Here is a 23,857-nt window from a genome sequence, read left to right on the forward strand (position 1 = left end):
AATTTTTCCCTTATTTCCCCACACTGATTATCTGTGCCGCCGGAGAAAGGCCCTGATAATAAGCTCATAGCCCACGTATATATATTTTATTGCCGTAGCTCGCTGAACTGTGCGGACTCGCATTGGCTCTTTGTGTTTTCTCTTCTACCAGTGTGTCAACATGTCCAGATTACCAAGCCCTGTCAACCACTGGGACCAGCTAGAGGCCTGGCTCAGCGCTGTGACATCTGAACTCCTGCCCAACCTCGCCAATGAACTGCAACACTTGGAAAGAGAGCAACTCGACGGCACCCTGGACAAGTTCATAGCCCACGACCCAACGAGGAGCTACAGTCACAAGGACACAGCCAAGATCACAGGTGCCATCGCTCACAACCTCATCATCCAGCTTAAACTGGGCGAAAGGAACATCGCCCAACTGGAAGAGGATGCAGCAGCTCTACAGCTCCAAGCAGCAGAGGCACGGAGGAATCAGGAGGACGCGCAGAATCGTCTAGATCAGCTGACACAAGGATTAGAGGATCAACACCCATCGACGGAGATGAAGCACTGGAGGCTAAAGGACGAGATTGGACAACTCCAAGAGGCCTTGTCAAAACTCCGCACAGACACAGAGCACAAGGAGCAACAGGAAAAGACAGCCAGAGAAGAGCTGTCTGGAAAGCTCCAGCAGGCTGAACATCTTCTGGTGAGAGCAAAGGCAGAACTGAAGGAACGTGATGCCAAGCTGAAGGCCTGTGAGAATCACCTGCGAGCGTCTCGAGATGAAGGTCGAGCTCTGGCTCAGCAACGAGAACAGGCTAGGGACGACCTTGACTCCGCCCAAAGAGAACTCATTTATGCATATAAACTGCAAGCTGAACAAGTAAGGGAAAAAGCAACCTTTCCCTTTCATTCAACCAGTGAGCCTGCACCCCCCCACCAAAGCTTTTCTGTTGAAAAGGGGGGCGGGAGCCCACTGTTAAAGACATCAGCCAGCATCCCCGAACCTCTCACTACCACATGGGGGTGGGGACAGACAAATTTCCCGAGGTCACCTGCAGACATGCCCGGCGTGGCACCCAAAGACCTCGACAAGCTGGCTAGAAATATCCCAACATTTACCCCAGAGCCTGCAGGTGGCCATGATATCCACTCTTACCTGCAGGACATTGACTTTTATTTGCAAACACTGCCAAATGTAACCACAAGAGACAAACTGTATCTGCTACGGGTTACTTCCAGTCGTGAGGTGAGGAGTTTCCTTGACCGGCAGCCAGAAAACGTCAAGATGGATTACGAGCAGCTGCAAAAGGCTTTAATAGAAGAGTTTTTGGATCCAGAGTCAGAACAAGGACTTGTTACAGCGATGGACCTCAAACAGAGCCAAAACGAAACTCCACAGGCCTATTACAACAGACTCAGGCGAGCTTACTTCGGCTCACGGAATGAGCCAAGAATAAAGGAGGACTTTAACTTCAGGACCCTCTTCCTGCGAAATCTTCACTTCACAGTAAGCCAACACTTAGGGGTTATGGCCTGCCCTCGCACGATGACAACCAGGCATCTGAGGACTTGGCCCATAAAGCTTATAGTAAACAAAGGGCGGCCTCTGAAAAGACTGTTAAAAACCCTGTCATTCTCCCTGTCTCTGAACTGTACCCTGAACTACCACTGGAGGGCGCACGACAACGCCACAGTGAAAGACCTTTCAACAGAGGGCCAAGAGGGTCAAGAGACTTTACAGCCAGCCAGGAATGGTACGGCCATGTAGGGGCTCGTCCCAAGCACCAAATGGGACGTGCCGAGAGGTCATGGAGCCGGCCAAACTCATCAGACAACCAGAAGGGTGGCGGCTCGTGGGAACCTGGCCGACGACCTAGAGGTAACCGTCCTGCACCTGGCAGATCAAATACTGGTAACAGTCAACAGAGAGATCAGTCTCGATACACACAGAGCAAATCTAAGTCTGAGCTACCCTCGAAACAGAGTGACACAGACACGTTTGAGACAGCAGAGATTCTGAGGATATTGAAGGAGTTAATCCAAAAGAGGCCCCACAAGGAGGACCACGAAGACAAACCCGACTCCTTATTCAAAGACTTTGGCATACAAACAATATCTCAAACACCAACCAACCAAAGCCTGCAAGTACCAGAGAGTGCTGTGTTAAGTGTCTCTTTCCCTACAGAGTCACAGAAAACCAGCCTTCACTGCCTTCCCATTAATACCACAGCCCCAGTACCAAGCCTCCTGGGAAACCTGATCGAAAGAGGAGAAGCTAAAAAGCTATATCTATCCATCACCTTGGAAAATGAGGTTGAACTAGAAGCCCTCGTCGACACCGGAGCTGACCTAACGCTGATGTCATCCCAGCTTTTCACCAGACTCCAGAACAGAGCTAAGGCCAAAAATTTGACCCTTAAACCCCAAAGGTGTATGCTGAATGTGCAGTCTTACAGCCAGACTGAAGTTCAACTGCAACAGGTGATTCCCATCCACCTGACGATCGGTCCTATGAGCATCATACACCCTGTGTACATCTCACCAATGGACTCATACCCTCTCCTCATTGGCAAAGACCTGCTAGACCGCTTTGAACCCTTAATGGACTTTAAACAGTTAAAAATTTGGGCTCAAGTGCGAGAACCTTTACCCTTTCAATCAGCCAGATCATCTAAGGTAAACTGCCAGGTCACACAGGTCATGGACGACCCCCCAGCCAGCCGCGGGAACTTCGTCTCAGACCTAAACTTCAAAAGTTCACTGCTCTGCAATCTGCATCCAGCCAAAGACTCAGAGCCATACCCAGGACTTGACACACAAGTTCAACAAAATTTAAAAGATGCAGATGCCATGCAGGATGATGCAGATCATCAGAAACTACAAGCCTTTAACATCGCTACCCAAGCTATGTTAAACCACCTCTCAGACCCCTCCACCTACCCTATCACAAACTCTGACCTGTCTGCTGCTCCAACCCGCAAACATCTCAACGATGTCAGGCACCTGCTGCGCATACAACACAACATCCTCGGGTATGTCCCTGATGACCGCACTACACCTGCGCTTGTGGTTCCTCAGGCCCATAGGGGGGTCATACTAATGTATGCGCATGACACAGCATGTGCCGCACACCACCGCACAAAAGCCACTTATGAAACACCGAAACAGGTGGCATACGGGCCTGGAATGCAGCACGATGTAGCAGAACACATCAAGAAATGTCTGGTTTGCTGCCAGTTCCAACCGGCTAAGCCAAACCATGGAGCACCACTTCAAAAAAGAGGTGTCAACTTTCCAGTGTCAGACCTCCAGATAGACTGGGTTGGACCATTACCCAGGCCAACGAGGGGCAACAAACACTTTCTCACGGTCATCTGCCAATTCACAAAGTTGGCAGAATGCTTTCCAGCACCCAATGACACCACTCACCAGTATCTGGATGAACTTCATCCGGGAACGACCTTCGCTTTTCGAACAACCAAGATCTGGTCCTACAGTTTCGCCCCGCCAATTCAGACAGCTCACCGACTGCTGTCAAAGAAATTTCTGCCACACTGGACAGGACCTCATGAGATTGTGGACAAACTCTCCCCCATTGCATACCAGATCAAGATGGGCAGGAGTCAGAAGGAACCAATTTCCAGATGGGTCCATCAGAACCAAGTCAAGAGACACTCAACATTATGGCATGATAGTAAAAGGGGGGACGAACCAAACTTCTCCACATTGCCTCATCACTAGAACTCTGCCACCTAGGGAACAGCCGCCAATGAAAAGAAAGAGAACTGTCCTGACCAAACAAGGACCTGTAGCGCTCGCCTATTGTTCTTTCTCTCTCTCCCTCTCTGTCACCAGGATGTTGCTGTGGATCACTGTGCTGTACATCAGCCTACATGGGGGATGGTCGCAACCTGAAATCGTGTCACCGGGTCCAGCCTCAGGCATCGCCCTAAAAGAGCAACCTGGACTCCTAATCACAAACTGCAGAACACATAGCCAAAAGGTCTACATCCGACTCAACCCCCGTGATGTCTACAGAGCACACTACACAGCATCAGCACCAGAAACCAGTTGGGCAGGAGAACGATGGGCGCAGAACGCTATGATTCACGCAGAGGCTGACATCAAACACATGCTGTACCAACTTCAGAAGATGACTGTCCCACAGGCAGGTCTTGGCGGACAAACCAAGCGTCCCAAGCGGTTCCGGGGAGCCCTACTCGGAGCTGCCGCAGCAGCCATTTCACCCTGCCTGGTACCCCTCAGCCTGGTACAGACCATTTTATCCTCTGTCACTGCAGGCCCAACAGACACCCTGCAGGCACATCTGGCCTACTCCCTAGGTAGCGCAATCTCACTAAGCATAGCCCCTGAACAAGGCGAACTTGCTTTTCTGATAAACCTGCCAATCATCGAGTCACACAACATCTACAGACTCAAAGACATTGTCAATGTTGGCTTCTGGCAGGGAAACACCCACATCAGAATACGCACCCCCACGGTGGTGGCTTACCATGACAGCAATGAACAGCTGTACCTTGCACCAAACCTGCACATGTGCACCCTCACTGAAGACATTAATTATCTCTGCCCCAGCAAACCTTTCCTTCAGGACAACACTGACGGCATCTGTGGGCTGCGGCCAATGAAGATTGACTCTCGTTGTCCTGCCTCAGCTAAACCACGAGCCGAGGTCACTAACACCCAAGCTGAAATCGTAGGTGACCGATGGCTGGTCAACACCCCAGCCAGCACGGCCACTTTGACCTACGACCAACACGACACAGCCACCCGCATCAGTGTACCAAACCAGACGATGTGGATCCAAGTTCCAAAAGGTGCGATTCTTCACATCGATGAACTCGCACTCTATCACCTTCCTAGTGAGGAGTACCACACCGAACTGGAATTTTCAACTTTCTTCAGGGACCACAACTTCACTTTAGACCCTGAATTGGAGATGAGGATTGCAGAAGGGGGGACCCAACTAATTGATGTCACGCCCATCGACACTGCCCTCCAGGCACTTGCTCGCATGCCAGCTATGCACAGCCTCCCTGTTTTCCGAGCCTGGACCGCCACTGACACAGTACTGTGCCTCTCCACAGGAGTAGGATACACCCATACTCTTGGCCTCACTTTCATCCTGTACCGAAGAGTCAGCGGGATGCAGGAAACAGTGAACAAGTGCACAGCTGCCGTCCCTCGAGCCTTCAAGCGGAACCGTGGGAAGCAAGACACACAAGCCGAGCAAGAGCCCAACCTCATCGAAATCACCCCTCTGCAGGCACGCCGAAGCGCTGCAGAAAATTAAGATACACCTGCCATCCAGACCAAATGACCTGTATAACCATCGCCTATTGAACCATCGCCCACCAAAGTCTCTCAAGACCCTGGTGGCCATGAAGGGGGGATATGTAGCAAATGGCTCGGAGTCAGATTGAGGCCATTTGGCATCTGGATCGTAAACAGCCCTAAAATTGTGACTTTAGATAACCCTGTGTCCTGATAACACAATCACCCAGATATCTACCACCTATCAAGGCTGTAAAGTGGGCGACAATTAAAACAAATGCAGTTTTCAAAGGAGGTTCAAAGGGATCCCACCAGAGAAACCTGAGAGCCGTTCGTTCGACGATTGCCAGAGACACAGCTGGGGGCACAGACTATATGTCTGTGATGAAACCACATTTAAAAATCACAATGAGCTGTTTTAATGTATATATATGTTATATCCCTTTACTGCATGATCATGTATGTGTGATGTAACTGTGTGTTAACACTTTAGTTAGATTTTGTTCACTGTAGCATGGTTCATATCTTAGGTATGAAATTATTATTCAACGTGATCTTAAACCCATGTCTTGTCTAGTATCAAATTAATCTACTCTTTATTTCCCAATCATTTCTATGTATCATATTACCATAAGCCGCATCAATGTCATTTAGTATCGATTTGAAGAGTTATGGAAACAAACTTTTATCATAATGCAAATGTGATGTCTGAAAGAACAAAGGCTTGTTTCCCCGCGCACACATTGGCCATACACCCAAAATGGGCTGGGCGTGTGAAAGGTCAAAACGGCCTATCGCCCAAGCCATCATAGATCATAGCTCATTTAGCTCAATGGCTCAGTTCGCTCAATAGCTCAATTCGAACGATTCGCTCAGTATCTCAGTCAGTGGCTTAGTTCACTCATGAGCGCTCAATCGCCCGGTTACTTAGGTAACCCGCCAGCGCAGTTTGGAAACTCGCTGAGACTCAACCAGAGTCCCTCGGATTCATCATCTTTTCTCTGAGCCCCGTCTTTCTTCGGGACAGTCTTCCTGGCTTGCACTTTGCGCTAGAGTTCGGAAAACCACGCGGACCAATCCGCCCTACGAAACAACTTAACGGACTACATCTTACGAACACATCTGGACTCTCTCTCTCTCTCCTTGCTCGCACCGCGTGCAGCAGAAACTTCGCAAAGAAAACACAAAGAGCCAAATGCAAGTATAAACTTGTCTACTCGCTGATGTTTAAGCTTTACCCCTTATAAAATTAAGGCGCTACTTAGAGATTTTCCGATGGTTTGTGCAGATGTTAAGCAATAGTGCTTTGCCAATCTTTTACTCTCTCTCTCTAGCTTTTTCAATCTTTTCTTTCTCATCTATGTTTTATGTTATTGTATGTGTGTATGTTTAGTTAGTCGTTATGTGTACTTCATTTTATAGTTAATAAACCGGTTTGCATTTTCACAATTGAATTGTTTCTGTGTTCAATGCTCACGAAATTAAAGTCACTATTTCTGCCTTTTGATCCAGCTACACGCTGCGAGTAGCACTGTATATCAGTGAGAAGGTTAATTTTAAAGGCCATGAAATTAACATTTCTTAGACGTTAATATACGATTATGGATATATGTCTTCGGTGGACGAACACATTAATTAATTGTTATTATTAATTCTGCTACGCCAGGTAAAACCTGATAAACTTGTATAATTAATTACAGTTAATTATACATAATATTCCCTTTTAAGCTAAAATCTAAGATTCCCTTGGGAATCCCCGTAGTGTTTCGGTCGGAGGTTCATAGTGTTTCAAATAACGTTATTTCCCTCCTCCCGCAAATTCGCTACAGACATTTACATTTAGGCTTTTATCTGAAGCGACTTACAAAAATTAGAAAGCAATATCAAAAGCAACTTAGTAGGATGAATATGGCCAAGAGACATTTGACCAGATATTAGCATTGCTTTATTTACATTTTGACCCATCAGATTTTGCCACATTTCCAGAAGACCCACTGTTGAATTCTAAAACTGTAAAATAAAAAAGATCTACATAATAAATGTTCACAGAGAATAAAATCATGACATATCACAGACATTAATACATCGCCTTAGAATTTGAAATGATTTTCAAATGTATGTGGGCACTGAACCCTTTTATAATGAATAATTACCAAATAAAAAAATATGGCAGGCAAGTAACATAAAGAATAAAACCCCAAAACGATAAAAACCAAACAGTTTTCATCTTAACCTGTTGACCTGACCTTGACTAGCTGTCTCCTGCTCTTGCCATCTGAGCCCACACAGTCGATTATCTTTGGTAGGTTGACACCTCCAGCCAGGTAAAAGTGAGGTTTGAATGAACGGACAGTGACAAGATCTTCATATTTGCCTGATGGATCCACCTAAATAATACAAGATTTGAAATGAAGAAATAAAACTTATGCCATCACTTCTCCAATTGCTGTTTCAGTCCAATATGACTTCCTTTTCTTTCTTCAGAACACAAAACAAAAGGTGCTGCACTTGACAAAGTATGTAAACGCAAACACTAGTTCCGGTAGCTGTAAACTAAATAAACAGCTACATGAGCAAATTAGTAAATGAGCAGACATTTTGTGCTTTAAGTAATTAAGTTAATAAGATGGGTATTTACTATGTAAACGGCAGATTGCTAACGACAGGGGATAACTGTGGACGGGATAAGGAAAAAAAAATCACAGATCAGGAATTACATTTTGGTCATTATTCTGCAAATAAAAATGGCTTACGAGTCATCTCTGACCATAAAGGAAATAAACGTTTTACCCTGATCTCCATGGTGGGAATGATGACATCATCAAGGTCTTTAATTTGCATAATAGGTTGTTCAGGTGGGATGGGGATGGCTTCTGTACAAAACACACAACACTCGAATTACCCAAACATGTATGTAACATTTAAAACATGTATAACTTTATTACATCTACTATAATGACACATTTAAAAGAATACGAGTATAAAGATCAAACTATAATGGAAACCGAAAGAACATAACACAAAAATGCTTGACTGGAGATATTAACTCACTCTTTTCAGTTTTATGGCGACTGGCGTCCATGTAAGCCAAAGTGATGTAGGCATCGCAGAGCGTCTCAATGCCTTTGATCATCTTGGCCCTCTTTTTACGAACCACGTCAATGATCTTTCGAGCTACATCAGCACGCTCCTGCATTACAACACATTTAACAAACCTTAAGGCTCAAGGTTTCAAATACTCCCTCAACTCGGTTAAATTTCTTTAAAAGTTATGAAAGGTTTGGCTGGTTGTTAAAACCCCAACGGCATTTAAGTGTCTTGAAAACGCTAACTTTTGATAACGAGAATTTGAAAATGATGCATTATTCTCTCCATGTAAACTATGTGTTAACACCGTATAAAGACACGCGCAAGTGTAAGCAAAACTACAATGGCGGCCTACATGATCTTGTTTGTGCTCAAGGGATTTTATTAACGCTTCTCCAACAAAGTGAACTTCCTACTTTATAGTCCAGGGTCACTCATTGTCCATCTAAACAAAACTGCTTCATGCTTTAGCCATCTTGATTGTTTGTATTTATCGCTCTATAGAAGAATGCGTAAGTGTGCAGACGTAAAGTGTTTCTTTACAAAGTAACATCCCCATCTACTGGATTGTAATGCATAATACAGCGTTAATAGTCTTCACGGATTTGTGTAAACGCAGATCTTTTTGACAGTGTTGTCGTGTGTGTGTGTGTGTGACATTTTTCAAAAATGCAAAGGAAAAAAATGTAAGTTGTTTACTACATCATTGTCGTGTAAATGTAGCCTCGGTACCCAAAAATGAAAATATATTTATTATTTACTGTATTGTCTTTCATTCCCTCATGGGTTTCATTGTTTTGCAAAACAAAAACTGATAACTGATAAGTGGATACGTTTTTATTCTTACAATGGCAGCGCATGGTGAATATTTTTTGTGTGTGCATGTTCACAAGTGTGCATGTCAACAACAGTAGCTTAGCTGCAGATTAGAAAGCCTGTATTCAAATCTGTTGAAATCTCACAAGTAGAGCCTTTTTTGCCTCTTAAACTGTAAAAATGACATAGTAGATGGCGCAATGCACATACATTGGGTGCAATGAGCTCACACACAGAAAAATAGCAGAAGTGAATTACAAAAAATTATTTTTGTGTGAACTGTTTTTAACTTATCAATGTATAGGGTTGTATATACATTACATACCAAATCCAGAGGTGAAGGTTGGCGCGCACTGCTCTTGGATGAACGGCTGCGAGAAAAACTCTCATCTTTGTTGCCATTGACCAGGGCCAAGATGATGAAGAGAGTGTGGTGGGGATGGTCAAGGGATGACTGACAGATCAGCTGAAGACGGTATGTATTTTAGCTGCGAGTCCAAACTCATCAAGTTTAAATAAAAAAAAAAAAACATGAGCTAAAGGTTACCTCATTTAGAACCTGATGAAAGCCCACGTCCTGTGAACTGGACACCTTTGTGCCCATACGAGCAGCTAACTGGTACATCAAAGGCAGGAACTTGTATGATGAAATTTTCTTTACACCACTCTAACACCAACACACACAAACCACCAGTTACAACATCAAATAAATAATAACCCACAAATTGCACAAAGAAATCTTATCATGGCATCACAAAAGCAACCAATCACTTTTTGGATTTCTAGACGTTACCTTCATCAAGTCATTGACTGCTTTGACATCAGCGTTCTCCAGCCAGAGGGAAGCCAGTCTGAAGACCCAGGTGTCGTGCTCCTCTCCAAGCTCCAGACACTGAATGTAGTTCTCCACAGCTTTGAGGAGGAAACGGTTGCGGTCAGCCTGCAGGTTGGCCATTGCCTTGACATCCAGCTCAAGTTCCCTCTGAACTTTCACAGTGTATCTGCACACAAATAAAACTAACATTTAAAATTGTAGGGAAGAAGCACCGAATGTTCGGCAACCGAAATTATTCGGGTGAAATAATTTTCAGTTCAGCCCGAGCAAGTAAAAACACTGGATACATTTGACAGACTTTAATGACCAGTGCCGAGAGAGAGGCGCGCACGCTTCATAAATGCTGTATGCTCATGCACGGAGAGCGAGAGTTTACAGATGAGGAGAGGAACGATGAAGAGCGATGGCAGTATGTAATAAAAACTTCCTAGAATGAGTAATGTCCTACAATGACAAACACACTTTTATTAAAAAAGCATTTTGTTAGACAGACATGCTAGTTCAGCTATTTTTTTTCTTTGCCATCGTGTCGTCTCTCACTCTCCCTCTGCTTGTGCTTGTAAACCTAATCCCTGGTGGTTTGTGGGGGAATGAGTTGATGAAAAAAAATAATCAATTACAATTCAATTATAAAAATGTGAGGAAAAAGGACATGGGCTCGATCCCCAGGGAACAAGCATACTGAGCGGTACAGTATGTCTCTTAGGTTTAAAGCATCTGACAAATGCATCAGTGTAATTGTCGTTCTCTAATGCTAACCTGTTATTGCTGACCCTCCTCTCTCGCATGAGGTCCACTTCCTCTTTAGCCTTTTCCAGAAGCGCCTGCTTATTCTCAAACTCCGATGACTTCATGTAGTTCTCAATGCTCTGGTACTGTGCATCAGAAAAACGGGCCAGCGAGAAGAAAGCCTGGGTTTTCTGGCTCTGGAGTTCAGCGTCTGAACCGCCACGATGGTCCTTGATCATCTCAACAGCCTGTCCAGCATTGACAATTTACAGACATCCAAAATGTACAAAACAAAAGGTGTGGTGGTATCATGTTACAGTGATGTCATAAGATACAGGATGATAATGGTCATTATGTTGAAAAATAAATAATGTTAAAAAAAATGTATTAATTCGCGTAATCCCTTCATTTCTCATCAATCCCTTGCAGAACTTTACCATTTCCAGATATTTGTCCAGTATAACCGCAGGGCTTTCCAGACAGGATTCAGACAGCCAACTTCCACACAGTCTCAAACATTCGGAATACACCGGGACCAAAGCAGGATTCACACACACCTGCTCACATAAACACATTTATTCAGCACGCACTTGAGTACTTTTCCCATTTACTACACACTAAAATTAACCAAATTGAAATGGACTGTACTGTAAAGATTCCATCTTAACCCCGCTCACCAGATCCTCTAGTTTGTGGATCATCTGTTTGAGTAGCCCGAGAGCCAATCCCTGTTCCCTCTTCACCCAGAACACCTGTGCCTCCTCCAGCTGCCAGGCCCACGAACACACGGCACCAGCCATGGCCACGCTTCGCTGCTTCATCTGAAAAACTGCTCGCTCTGCCAGCTGAAAGAACAAACACTTGGGCAGTGAGATCAAGACTGAATGGAATATAACATGTTTTAAATCTTCGGGTTTGGTGTGATAAGACGTAACCAGAAGTGTTCTGGCACATGGATGTTGCTTTTAAAAAGAGAGTCCTTCAATGCTAAGTCAGTCACACAGCCTCTTTATGTGTCGATGAAGTGGTTAACCTACAAGATTAGATTTAAAACATTTGCCAAATATAGGAAATGACATAAACAAGACTTACAAGTGTTTGTTTATTGCAGTATGAAATTTTTGTCATTAATTACCATCGTGTTGTTCCACTAGGGCTGGGAAAAAAATCGATTTGATTTTAAAATCGAGTTGGTAGGTCAAATCGATTCATATTTTCAAAAAATCGATTTTTTTAGATTTTTTTCTCCCCCTCTGCAGTATAGCGCAGTACTTACAGTGTTTCCCAAACATAGGCTCTACTGGGCATTCCGCCCAGGTAAATTGCGACCCGCCTAGGAAAAAAATCACTTTAAGAATTTCCGTATTTTTTGAACTCAACTGGATGACCCGTGTTTTGTTGAGAGAGCCCGTGAAGATGCACGCGTCATAAACTCATCATCCAGCGCGGCAAACTGGATCAACTGCAGCACATACTGAGGTAACTGAGCAGCCAGGGAACTACACTCCGACCAAAATGGTCGCATATGCTTATGTGCATATGTGTTTATAGCATCCAAGTTGGCTTCATTTTGCGTGCAAGCACGTCTCTCCCGTTGAGTGTGCGTTCACGTGCTCTTTGTTTCTCAATGAATTGGGTGCGATGCGAAGCAAGCTTGTCACATTGTATCCTTTCATGTTTCTGAACTTGAGCAGAGTTTTACCATTAACGTTAGAGGTCTTTCTTCACTGAGAGGACCCGTACAGTTCCGGGTTTATATTTGAAATGTCAGTCTGGTCCGGGTCGGTCCTAGTTTATTACTTTGGGTCCCAAGTATGATTAATGTGCTGTAGGGGTTCAATCTTCAGCTGGCTGGCAGGGGCAGCCACTGGCGGGTCACGTGACCTGCCACTCAACCACTGGTAGGTCACGTGACCTGCCACTCAACCACTGGTGGCTGCCACTGGCAGCCGCCATCCCTGTCACTGGCAGCCGCTATCCCTGCCACTGGGAGCAATTGCTTAGTAGTTTAACGTATTTGGAAGTGATATGCTTTCATTCAGTGTGTTTAATGTCTAACTATTTTTCATGCTTTCACAACCGGTAGGAGGAGCAGTAACCTACAACCAGCAGCAGAGTGATGAAGCACCTAATTTATTGCTTTTCTTTTCTGTTCAAAACCGGATTTATTTGCTTTGTAATATGGATTTTTTTGTATGTATCTGTCAAATGGCTATTAAGGCTTGGAGTTGAAGCTCCCGCTTACATTATAATATCAAACAAAATATTTTCAACATGCAGCTCACCACTGTTTTGTGCAAACTTTAATGCACACCCAAACAAAAGGAATTATATTATTTTTACTCTGCATCTGTGCTTATGGATGTCTTCCAATAATCAATCATCATTTTGTAAAGATTTTCCGCATTTGAGGTGCTTAAATACAAATGATCTGAACTGTATGCATTACAGCCAGCTCAGTCACTGTTTTGCTATCCACAAAAGGAATATATTATATTTTTTTAATCTTCATTTGTGCTTCTTGATGTCTTCTGAAAATCAATCATGGTTTTGTAAACATTTATCACGTTAAATGCGCTTAAAAACAAATGATCTAAACTGGATGGACCACACCTCAGTCAGCTACTATTTTGCGCGAACTTTAACGCACGACCTCCTGCTCTTCACAAAAGGAATTATATGATTTTTTTATTCTGCATTTGTCCTTATGGATGTCTTCCAATAATCAATCATCGTTTTGTAAACATTTATCGTGTTTATGGTGCTTAAAAACGAAATGATCTGAACTGGTTGGATTTACAGCCACCTCAGTCAGCCACTATTTGCGCGAACTTTAAAGCACAACCTCCTGCTCTTCACAAAAGGAATAATATTATTTTTTTACTCTGCATTTGTCCTTATGGATGTCTTTCATTAATCAATCATGGTTTTGTAAACATTTATCGTGTTTATGGTGCTTAAAATAGAAATGATCTGAACTGGTTGGATTTACAGCCACCTCAGTCAGCAACTATTTTGCGCGAACTTTAACACACGACCTCCTGCTCTTCACAAAAGGAATTATATTGTTTTTTACTCTGCATTTGTCCTTATGGATGTCTTTCATTAATCAATCATCGTTTTGTAAACATTTATCACGATTAAGATGCTTAAAAGCAAATGATCTCAACTGGATGCACAGCTCAACCAGCCACTTTCTTGCTCCGATATATATCTTTAACTCTGCTGTAACAATTCTGAACATATTTTAGATGACAGTATAGATTCAAAATTATATAGTGCATTAATAAAATCACAGACCACATAATGTATTGGTTTTCCTAATTAGCAACGATTGTATTTTGTAAATGTTTACAAACCCACATAGAATAAAGACATTTTCTTAAAGATATTAAGTTTCTAAAATGTTCAACATATGCTTTGAATGGGTGTAATCCATCTGCACTGTAAACTCTTAATAATAAAAATAATTACTGAAAGATAACAGAAATATATTTTTTTTCGCAGTAACACATTTAAGTGCTACTCCAATATAAATAATAAGAGTAAAAATACAATACTTGCAGCAATATCGAAACATATATCCAAATTGTACATATGTAATCACAATCTCAATTTCTATTCTAATTAAGGGAATGCACAGAGTTAAGGGGTTGAAGAGTCGTCCAATCTTAAGCTATCACAATCCCCACTGGCACATCGAGAATCGTACAGACAGCATCTTAATCGTGATTAATGTTTACAAAATGATGATGTTTTATTGGAAGACATCCATAAGCAAAAATGAAGAATAAAAATAATATAATTGCGTTTGTGAAGAGCAGTCAAAGGTTTGCACAAAACGGTGGTGGCGGTGAATGCATCCAGTACAGATGGTTTCTCTCACTGGCTGGCTGTGAATGCATCCATTACAGAGCATTTGATTTTAAGAACCTTAAACATGATAAATGTTTACAAAATGATGATGTTTTATCGAAAGACATCCATAAGCACAAAATCAGAATAAAAGTAATATAATTCCTTGTGTGAAGAGCAGTCAAAAGTTTGCGCAAAATGGTGGCGGCTGAATGCATCCAGTACAGATCATTTCTCTCACTGGCTGGCTGTGAATGCATCCATTACAGAACATTTGATTTTAGGCACCTTAAACATGATAAATGTTTACAAAATGATGATGTTTTATCGGAAGACATCCATAAGCACAAATGAAGAGTAAAAAATAATATAAATCCTTTTGTTGAGAGCAGGAGGGTGCGCGTCAAAGTTCACTGGTTGTGAATGCATACATATAATTTTATATAATTATATAATTCCTTTTGCGGAAGGCAGGAGTGTGCCCGTCAAAAGTCCGCCCACAATAGTGGCTGGTCAGCTGCCTGTTGGAAATATTTCATTTGATATTATAATGTAAGCGGGAGCAGGCGGGTAGCATCTATATGCACTGAGCTTCCAATTCAAGCCTTAATAGCCATTTGACTGACACATAAAACAGATTCATTAGACAAAGCAAATAAATCCGGTTTTGAACAGAAAAGAAAGGCGCTACATTAGGAGCTTTGTCACTCTGCTGCTGGCTGTACTGCTCGTCCTACTGGTTGTGAATGCATGAAAATACATTTTAATTCAAGTACATATTCAAATAACTAACTGCATAGACATTAAACATACTGAATGAATAAAAAACAAAGCATATCACTGCCAAATACGTTAAACGATCACTTTTAAGAAATCGCTACCACTGGCAGAGATGGCGGGTGACGTGACCTGCCAGTGGCGGGGATGGCGGGTGACGTGATCTGACCCGTCACGTGACCAGCCATCCCCGCTATAGGCAGCTTCCAATCAGCAACTGGCGGGTCACGTGACCCGCCAGTGGCTGCCCCTGCCAGCCAGCTGAAGATTGAACCCCCTAAGGGGGCGTGCACACCAACGCTTTTACGCCCGCGGCCGGCGCATGTTTTCAATTCATTTCAATGGAAACTCGGCGTATTTCAAATAAGCCAGCCGCTAGCGTTTTTTTCCGCGCTGAAAACCGGCGCAGAGAGTTGAGAAATGTTCAACTTTGGAAGAAAAGCTCCGCTCGTCAATGTCAGTTTTCACACGGCTGCCCAATCACAGTGGAGGAGGGGCGGGACATTACCACAGCAACCAACCGGCTCGCAGCTGACGTATCACAGCTACCAAAGCGCTCAGCTGAAGAAAGCTGGTACTCAGCTGAAAAACAGCTGGCATTCGGCGTCCTCAAGGCGTTTTCAGCCGCGTTTAAAAGTTTTGGTGTGTCCAGCCCCTTAATGTGTGTAAAACCAGAGTCGATCGGAGAACGGCTGTGAGCGCTACCGCGCTAAAGCTCGAGTGCAGTTTCATATAATATGTGTTTAGGGCGTCACGTGAACCTATGTGCATCAAGCTATTTTAATCGGCAAAAGAGAAATAGAAAGCAGAAGCAGTAAAAGTGCCTATCTAATAGAAATTATTACCATTAGAACATCAGTCACATTTATAATCTATAAACCTGCACTGTCTATTAATATACTCTACATAGTATAGTATTATATTGAGTTTGATAAAAGGGGTCTAATTGCTTCATATATCAGTGCAAAAACAATAAGTGTTTTTGTGGTGCTTTGACAAACAGTATCAGCTTTGTTTATGGCAAAGAAAGTTTGGCGTGGTTAGATTAATGAACTATAATATGAAATTAATATTAATGTTCAATAATTCAAAGTATTGTGTTGTGTCACACATTATTAGTTCTGTGTCACATGTATAGTAGACCATTTTTTGTCGGGGGATTATAATGATTGCCCTTTTCACCAGCTACCACCACAAGTACATTTCAGATCTATGGGAAACACTGACATACATTTTGCATCCTCCAAATCTTCCTTCCTTCCCAATTTTTTGTTGATGCATTTTAATTAAATATAATAAATATGTATTTTAAAAATATATACAGTTTGCAATTATTTTGTTTTAAATGGGGGCGGGGAAAAAAATCGATTCGAATCATAAATCGAGTTTTTTATAAAAAAATCTAAGATTTTTTTATGGGGACAAATCGCCCAGCCCTATGTTCCACAGCTGTTTGTGACTATACTATTCTTTATTTATATATTTTTTCCATATTACAGAATGATAATAAACTCGTCCAAACTATGGCATAACACAAATATAACCTTGATAAAAATGTTGATGACTAAAAGCATCCAAAATAAATCAAAATTCATTTAACCGAGAAGCTTTTTTACATTTTTCCTTAGGACGACTTTTAAAGAGTATAGGCGGTTTCATCGGACGCACGTGCGCTGACGCGATACACGTCTGGATCCGAACTTACTTCCGGTTTCGTTTTTTTAATGGTCTGACTAGTTGCTAAACTGATCTTTTGAACAAATGCCTCGTCGAAAATAACAAATGGTAATCTATGTGTTGTTTTTTTGCTTGTCATATAAATAAACTACGTTAAAAGAACTTTGTTGTTATTTATTCTTTGCAGAGTTTACCGGAAGTTACGTGCGGACCGCGACAGCCGCTTGTTTATGTTGTTACTGCTGAAACCATAGAAGTTGTTTACATTTAATCTAGGCTCTTATTGCCTGCTTTTCCTTCAATATTCAGTCATCTAATTCAAAAAATTATATTTTAAAATAAAAATTTTGTTCTCTAATAACAGAAATTAATCTGCTTGGCACAGGTATATTTTTGTGTACAAAAGTGATTTCATGCATTTAACCATAAACCTCCAAATAAAAAGATTTTTAAGATCATAGTTAACATTTTAGTCAAGTGTTTTAAAACTTTTGACCGGTAGTGTACATGTATGCATACAGTATGCGTCCGCAAAACAGCTATTAATGGGACATCTTTATAATGCACATGCATTACCACCTCAGGTGTGCATTATTTTCGAAAAATTCAACAACCCATAATCAAATATAAATTCAATAAATGTTTAAAAAACATGCATGTGCTGCTTTTGTTATTAACGCATTGGAGACTGACTTTATGAGCACAAAAAGCATTCTTTTCACTTCTTGAAATAAATATGAAATATTTTGGACTATTTTATGTCTTGACTGCCTTTCTGGGCCTTGAAAGTTGTGAGTTGCGCTGCTTAATCAGAACTGTCTCGGATTTCATCAAAAATGTCTTTATTTGTGTTCTGAAGATGAACAAAGGTTTTCGAGTGTGGAACAACATGCAGCTGAGTAATTAATGACAAAATGTTCATTCGCACTTTAAGAGCACATAACCGTACAGCACATACAGTACAGACATACGCACCTGTGTGTTGCCTGCAGAGCGAGCCAGCTTGCACAGCTCCATCAGGTGTGAGGAATAGGCTGATATCAGGTAGTTCTTCTGGTCAGGGTCTGTCGCTGAGGAAATCAGGGTTTCCTGTATGGAGGAGCGCAGGGCTAAAACAGGCTCCACTAAAATAAAATCACTGTCGGTCAAAAGATCTGAGTGTTGGTGCCATTTCCTGTAGACCTCATTCAGACTGGAGTCAGTTATTGGCCTGTCAAGAGCACAAATTCAATATTTTTATTCAAGTAATGTACACTTTTGTCGTTTAGGGTCACTAATAAAACTGAATGTTAAGTAGAAAAATATAATTGTGCCAACATAATAAATTTGTTTTTATGAAACTATCATTAAATAAAAAAATGTTTATAAAATAGACCAGACAATAAAGAAAAGAAGCAGTAAGAATCCAGCACAGATGGAAACTCTTCGATATTGTTTAAAAAGCATGAAAGGGTGAAAGCTCAAGAAGCTGCTAGACTAAAATGCCAAGAGAACGTTTGTGACCCTGTCTGTGAAATCCAGGCTAAAGTCTCATAAGGTGAATTTTAAATGGCTTTTCTGCAACCTTGAAGTGCACTTCGGAAAGGGGACGCAGCATGAATGCTTGCTCCAAATAAAAAGAAATTACATTGTTTTAACTTGCTCCATTCGGAAGTGTAATTTAATTGGCCACACTATGGGACCAATGAGCAACTCGGAGTTCCCACACCTTAGTTAACTTCAAATTCAAGGACCTTTCAAGGACTTTCCAGGTCCAATACCCTCAAATTCAAGAACTAAATGTAGGGACACATTTCAACTGAGAGCAAGGTTACATCGTGTTACATTTAAAGATACATTGTTATAGTTCCCTTTCGAGGGAACTCGCGCTTCGGTGACACTTTGGGGACGCCTCCAAGGGTAAGTGTGTCTGAATGTATATATATTCAATTCAACCAATGGTGAGGCTTAATGACAAAAACAGGGTGACGCGGGAGTCAGGAAGTATATCGCTATCTGAAATATTGCCAAAGACGGCATTACAGGAACGCAGGAAGTATGGCAAGAGAGACGCAGCGTTACATACGTAACCCGAAACGTTTTAATGTGTCAAACACAACTATGCAAAAAGCATTTTGCTATGAATCAACATTCACATACAGAAGATATAAGCATTTAAAGGGAACAGTTTAGCACGTGTGTTTAAAAGTCTAGAATTTTTATGATATTATCCTACACTACACAGGGAATAATATGGATTTTTTTCCCAGAAAACATCTTGCATTAAATAGATTCAAGCACTTTCAATGACCTGTATCTATGTATGTATATTTTCAAAAACTTCCCAGGGCCTTGAATCCCCCCCCCCCACAGATTCACAAACTTTCAAGGATTTCAAGGACCCGTGGAAACCCTGGCAACTCCATCTAGTATGATATGATGTGAACAGAGACCAGGCAAATGAACAAAATATGAAACTAACACCCTAACTGTCTATTGTTTGTGGGACATAGAGTCATCATTAAATGTCTTTAAAACTCTTCACTGTACAGACACAAAAACAGTTCAATAGTATTCAGAAAATATGAAAACTTGGTGTTTGATTTCTTTGAGAAAAGCTTCATGTAAAATTCAGGAACTGTGATGCATAATCATAAAAGCAAAAACTGTGACATGATGTAGTGTAATAAAACCTTGTGAAAAGATCCTGGACGCTTTGGAGTTCAGAAATTCTCTGCAGGTTACAGAGAGCAGGATAAAGTGAAGACACAGCCTCCAAACTGCCACGACACAACTCCTCCACCTCATGACCTCTGATAAAACACACATACAATTCAGATGTGCAGGGTCTATAGTGTTGAGTTAAAGAGGAAAGTGGATTCTGGTTACCTGGCATAGTTAAGGGTTTGCTCAAACAATGATAATTCTTTGTCTCTCAGAGCCTGGAGTGCACTGAACAGGGACTCATTGATACCAGGCTTTAGTTTCTCATTTCTGAAAACATTAAAACACATAAATAAACAAACACATTACCTCTTTTCCTGGACCAATATGTCAAAATCTGATTATAACTGAAGCTCATTGTATAGATGGAGAAAAACACACCCACCTTTCGGGTAGATCGCAGTCCCACTGTGTATTTCTCCAGGCTGCCTGAAAGCGCAGCTCTCGAAGTTCAGGACTCCACTCCACACCTTCCTTCTCCAGCCCGTGGAGATATGTGCTCAAAATACTACACAAACCAAAGTTCTGCAGACCCTGAGAAAACATTGCCTCATTAATGATGACAGATTCATCAGTAAACACTCAGGATATCATAGATTATACTGTACGTACCTCCACTATGCCGATCTGTCGTGTGACCTCTGGAAGGTTGGAGTGAAGGTCGTATGAAGCCAAAGCCTTTTCCCACATGGCCTCATGCTCATAAGTTCGAATCCTAGAGACACAACATATAGTTTCTTTAGTGGTTTATTAAGATTAAATCCTGGATAACATTCCTATCAACCCGACATATTTAAGGTTTATGGTAGGGGTCTACGGCATTGCTGTCAAACAATAAAACAGCTCAGATGCAAAACCCTCTAAATGCATCTGTCTTGTATCATTTCTGAATGACCTGTGGCCGGGATTAAGCAAATTTGAAGCGAAAGCATTTGATGAAAAGATAATATGTGCCGAGAGTATTCGGTTTATATCATCATCTAGTTTTTGAAGGAGGTGGTGTTTAGCGGCTTTTGCATCTGAGCTCCTCAATTGTTTCCCCCCTTTTTTACGGGTAGAGGTAATGGTTAAAATCAATTAGAAACAAAGAATATTCATTTAGATCTTCTTGGTTAAATCACTTTTTTTGGGGGGGGGGGCTGGTATAACAAAAACCTACAGTACATCATGAAGAGATTTTTTTTTATAATCACATGGTTTAATATAAATATTTAAATTAGGATAAAAATTAGGTAATTAAAAATTCCAGGTGATGCCTATTTTTGATGCGTGAACTAAAAACAGGACAGTGTTTGATTTTCTTTTTCTTAAAGGGAAATTGAAAGATTTGATCATTCATAACAAATAAATGATATGTGTGGCATCTCTGCATAATGTGTAATAACAATAAATCAAATATTATAATACAGATCCACACATAATCATTTCACATTTTGCTTTAATATATATAAAGCTATAAACAATAAAATGTGTACATTTATGTGCAAAATATAATTTTGTGGTCTTGACATGCACATTATCGGTTGGTTCAGTTTATTACAGAGTACTCATATGGTTTGGTGTATTCAGAGAATAATAAAAAGCCTTAAAGGTGCAGTGTGTAATTTTTAGAAGGATGTCTTGGCAGAAATGCAAAATAATATACAAAACTATATTATCAGGGGTGTATAAAGCAGGGCTCTGAACCGGTTCAAGGAACGAAAACGAAAACCGGAAACGAACGAAATTTTAACAGGAACAGAAACGGAAACTAAAACGAAATCAATTTTAATCGTTCTGAACAGAAACGTTTATTTAAAATGACCATTAACCGGTTAATAACGTTATTTTATCGTTTTCTTTAATATTGTACTTTATCAGTGACCAATCATGAATTGAACAGTACAACATGTGACTTTGACGCATCAAGCGTGAGTGACTTTGACACATAGCGTGAGTGAAATGCCCGCGCCGCAGTCATCGAGTCTCCGGCTCGATAGCATTTGTCTTAAATAACCACAAAGCTACCCATCAAATGTTCAGAGGTATGTTTAAGTTAAAACTTGCTTGGAAATATGAAGATGCAAACTGTAACTCAAAAAAGCCAGGGGACTTATACCACTGTCAAATACTTTTTAGATGGGTCGCCACCAAGAAATTCCTTTTCGTTATTATTTTTCTTACGACAAGCTATCTTAAAAAGTCTGTCTGCAATATTAAAGGATGTGGGGGAGAAGTACAGTAGCCGGGATTCACTGAAGTAACTTACAGAGGCACATTTAACGTAAACATCCAGCAGAGTATGCTGCGGTTTCAACCAGTAAAAGACCGGCATAAAACGGGTCATTTTCTTTCAGCTGTTTATACTTAAAATTATTGCAGGTATTTCTTTTGTGTTTTTAACAATTAATGAAATGTTGAAGTTTAGTTATATCATGTGTTATGTTATTATTTTTGTGTGAAAATTAGTCTGTATGCATGCATTTGTTAAAGTATAGCCTGAATTAAAATAACGTTATTAACCGGTATTTTTTTTAAGTAAACCGTTTTCGGAACGTAAATGTTCAATGAGGAACGCAAAAACGGAAACGTTAAAATATCGATTCTGCTCGGAGTGAAACGATTGCAAATTTTTTTCGTTTTTAAGCCCTGGTATAAAGACCTTTCATAATGAACCGCTATGTGTTTATTACCTTAGAACGAGACCTTTTTATCTACATACACAGAGAGTCCCCTTTCATGGAAGTCGCCATTTTGTGCCGCCATTTTTCTACAGAAGCCCTTAAAGGACACTTTTTTACTAAGTTGTCTCCGACGATGACATGTTTGTCCAGTGCCGGCTACCATAGCTTCTCTATGTGTTTCAAAAGCGAGGGGAGAGCAGTGGACTGAGCCATTGGTTAAAACTTACACACTGCACCTTTAAATAAAAAAAAGTTTAGATTGAATTTATAATATTTACAGCTTCAATTACACCTCCCATATTTAAAATCATTCTGCTTTGCCTAAAATTTTAAAAGGCGCTTGTCTCAATATTTAGACTTTTTGCACCCTCAGATTTCAGATTTTTAAATAGTTGTATCTCAAACAAACTGTCCTACCCTAACAAACCATACATCAACGGAAAGCTTATTTATTCAGTTTGTATATTTGGCTCATACATCAATTAAAAAAAGACCCTTATGACTGTTTTTTTGGTCCCAGGTCACATATCTCCTTTACAGGTATAAACAATATAGCAGAATCTCTACTGGTCAACTACTTTTATTCATTGTAAGGTTACTTTTCCTGCCACCACCAGTATATTATGTATATTTAGTATCAATTTAATTCATATTACAGTGACTTCTAATGAAAAGTGTTACCTAGTAAGAGGACTGATTAACTTGCCCTCTCCACAACCATACAGACTGTCTGGTTCTCCAATACACCTGTACACTTCAATCAGAAGATCCTGTAGACAAATCAAAGGAGATGACATCAATTCAATAAATGTTATTTTATTCATTCATTTAACTTTTTACCCGCCAGCATTTTTTATGATTTTCACAAATGTTTAATGCTTTCAAAAAATGTTCTTCTTCATATATAAACATACAATATATCAAATGAAAGAACAGACCATCTATTAAAAAAAAACTTTCATCTTATCTTCATTTATTCTTTTTTATCAACTCTCAAATATGGGTAGGTTTCTTTAAAAAAAAAATAAACAAACTTTAAACAGAAAGCTAAGGTAATTGCTTATTTGTAAAGGACTTTTGTTAGAGATCCAATTCAGAACGCTGATCAAAACGTCATGCTTTTGGATCTGTATATGCTGTAGTGTTTTATAAGGTGGGTAAGAGCGCCACCTACTGCTTAATAACGGCAATATTGATTGCCTAAAGCAGATAACTCGTCAATGGCAGTAAAAGAGTTAAAAAGAAAAGGTACAATTATAAAACAGCACATTTTAACAACACAAATAATAATACAATTAGATTATACTCAAATTTAGACATGTAAACATTAACAAAAAATATTGCTGTGCATCAAAAATAATGTATAGCTATGCGTGATGTCTCAATGAGGATCCCACAGTGCTTACAGGAATTATAGACTAATCAATCATAATCA

At 40.8% G+C, this 23,857-nt stretch overlaps 1 protein-coding gene across 2 annotated transcripts in view; it reads right to left on the minus strand.

Annotated features, from left to right (window-relative positions):
- The window catches only part of atm (ATM serine/threonine kinase), a 69,214-nt gene that overhangs the window by 13,139 nt on the left and 32,218 nt on the right, over positions 1 to 23,857 (minus strand). For both annotated transcript variants that reach the window (XM_073863107.1, XM_073863108.1), the window contains exons 41-55: positions 23,104 to 23,192; positions 20,372 to 20,474; positions 20,145 to 20,293; positions 19,925 to 20,029; positions 19,729 to 19,848; positions 18,032 to 18,266; positions 11,425 to 11,592; positions 11,185 to 11,304; positions 10,778 to 10,995; positions 9,977 to 10,184; positions 9,731 to 9,850; positions 9,509 to 9,649; positions 8,332 to 8,470; positions 8,071 to 8,153; positions 7,527 to 7,667 (exon numbers count right to left, since the gene is read on the minus strand). In XM_073863107.1, the coding sequence (XP_073719208.1) occupies positions 7,527 to 7,667; positions 8,071 to 8,153; positions 8,332 to 8,470; positions 9,509 to 9,649; positions 9,731 to 9,850; positions 9,977 to 10,184; positions 10,778 to 10,995; positions 11,185 to 11,304; positions 11,425 to 11,592; positions 18,032 to 18,266; positions 19,729 to 19,848; positions 19,925 to 20,029; positions 20,145 to 20,293; positions 20,372 to 20,474; positions 23,104 to 23,192 (2,139 nt within the window). The remainder of the gene's footprint in view (positions 1 to 7,526; positions 7,668 to 8,070; positions 8,154 to 8,331; positions 8,471 to 9,508; positions 9,650 to 9,730; positions 9,851 to 9,976; positions 10,185 to 10,777; positions 10,996 to 11,184; positions 11,305 to 11,424; positions 11,593 to 18,031; positions 18,267 to 19,728; positions 19,849 to 19,924; positions 20,030 to 20,144; positions 20,294 to 20,371; positions 20,475 to 23,103; positions 23,193 to 23,857) is intronic.

Source organism: Misgurnus anguillicaudatus, chromosome 24 (genome assembly GCF_027580225.2).
Source record: "Misgurnus anguillicaudatus chromosome 24, ASM2758022v2, whole genome shotgun sequence".
Lineage (NCBI taxonomy): Eukaryota > Metazoa > Chordata > Actinopteri > Cypriniformes > Cobitidae > Misgurnus > Misgurnus anguillicaudatus.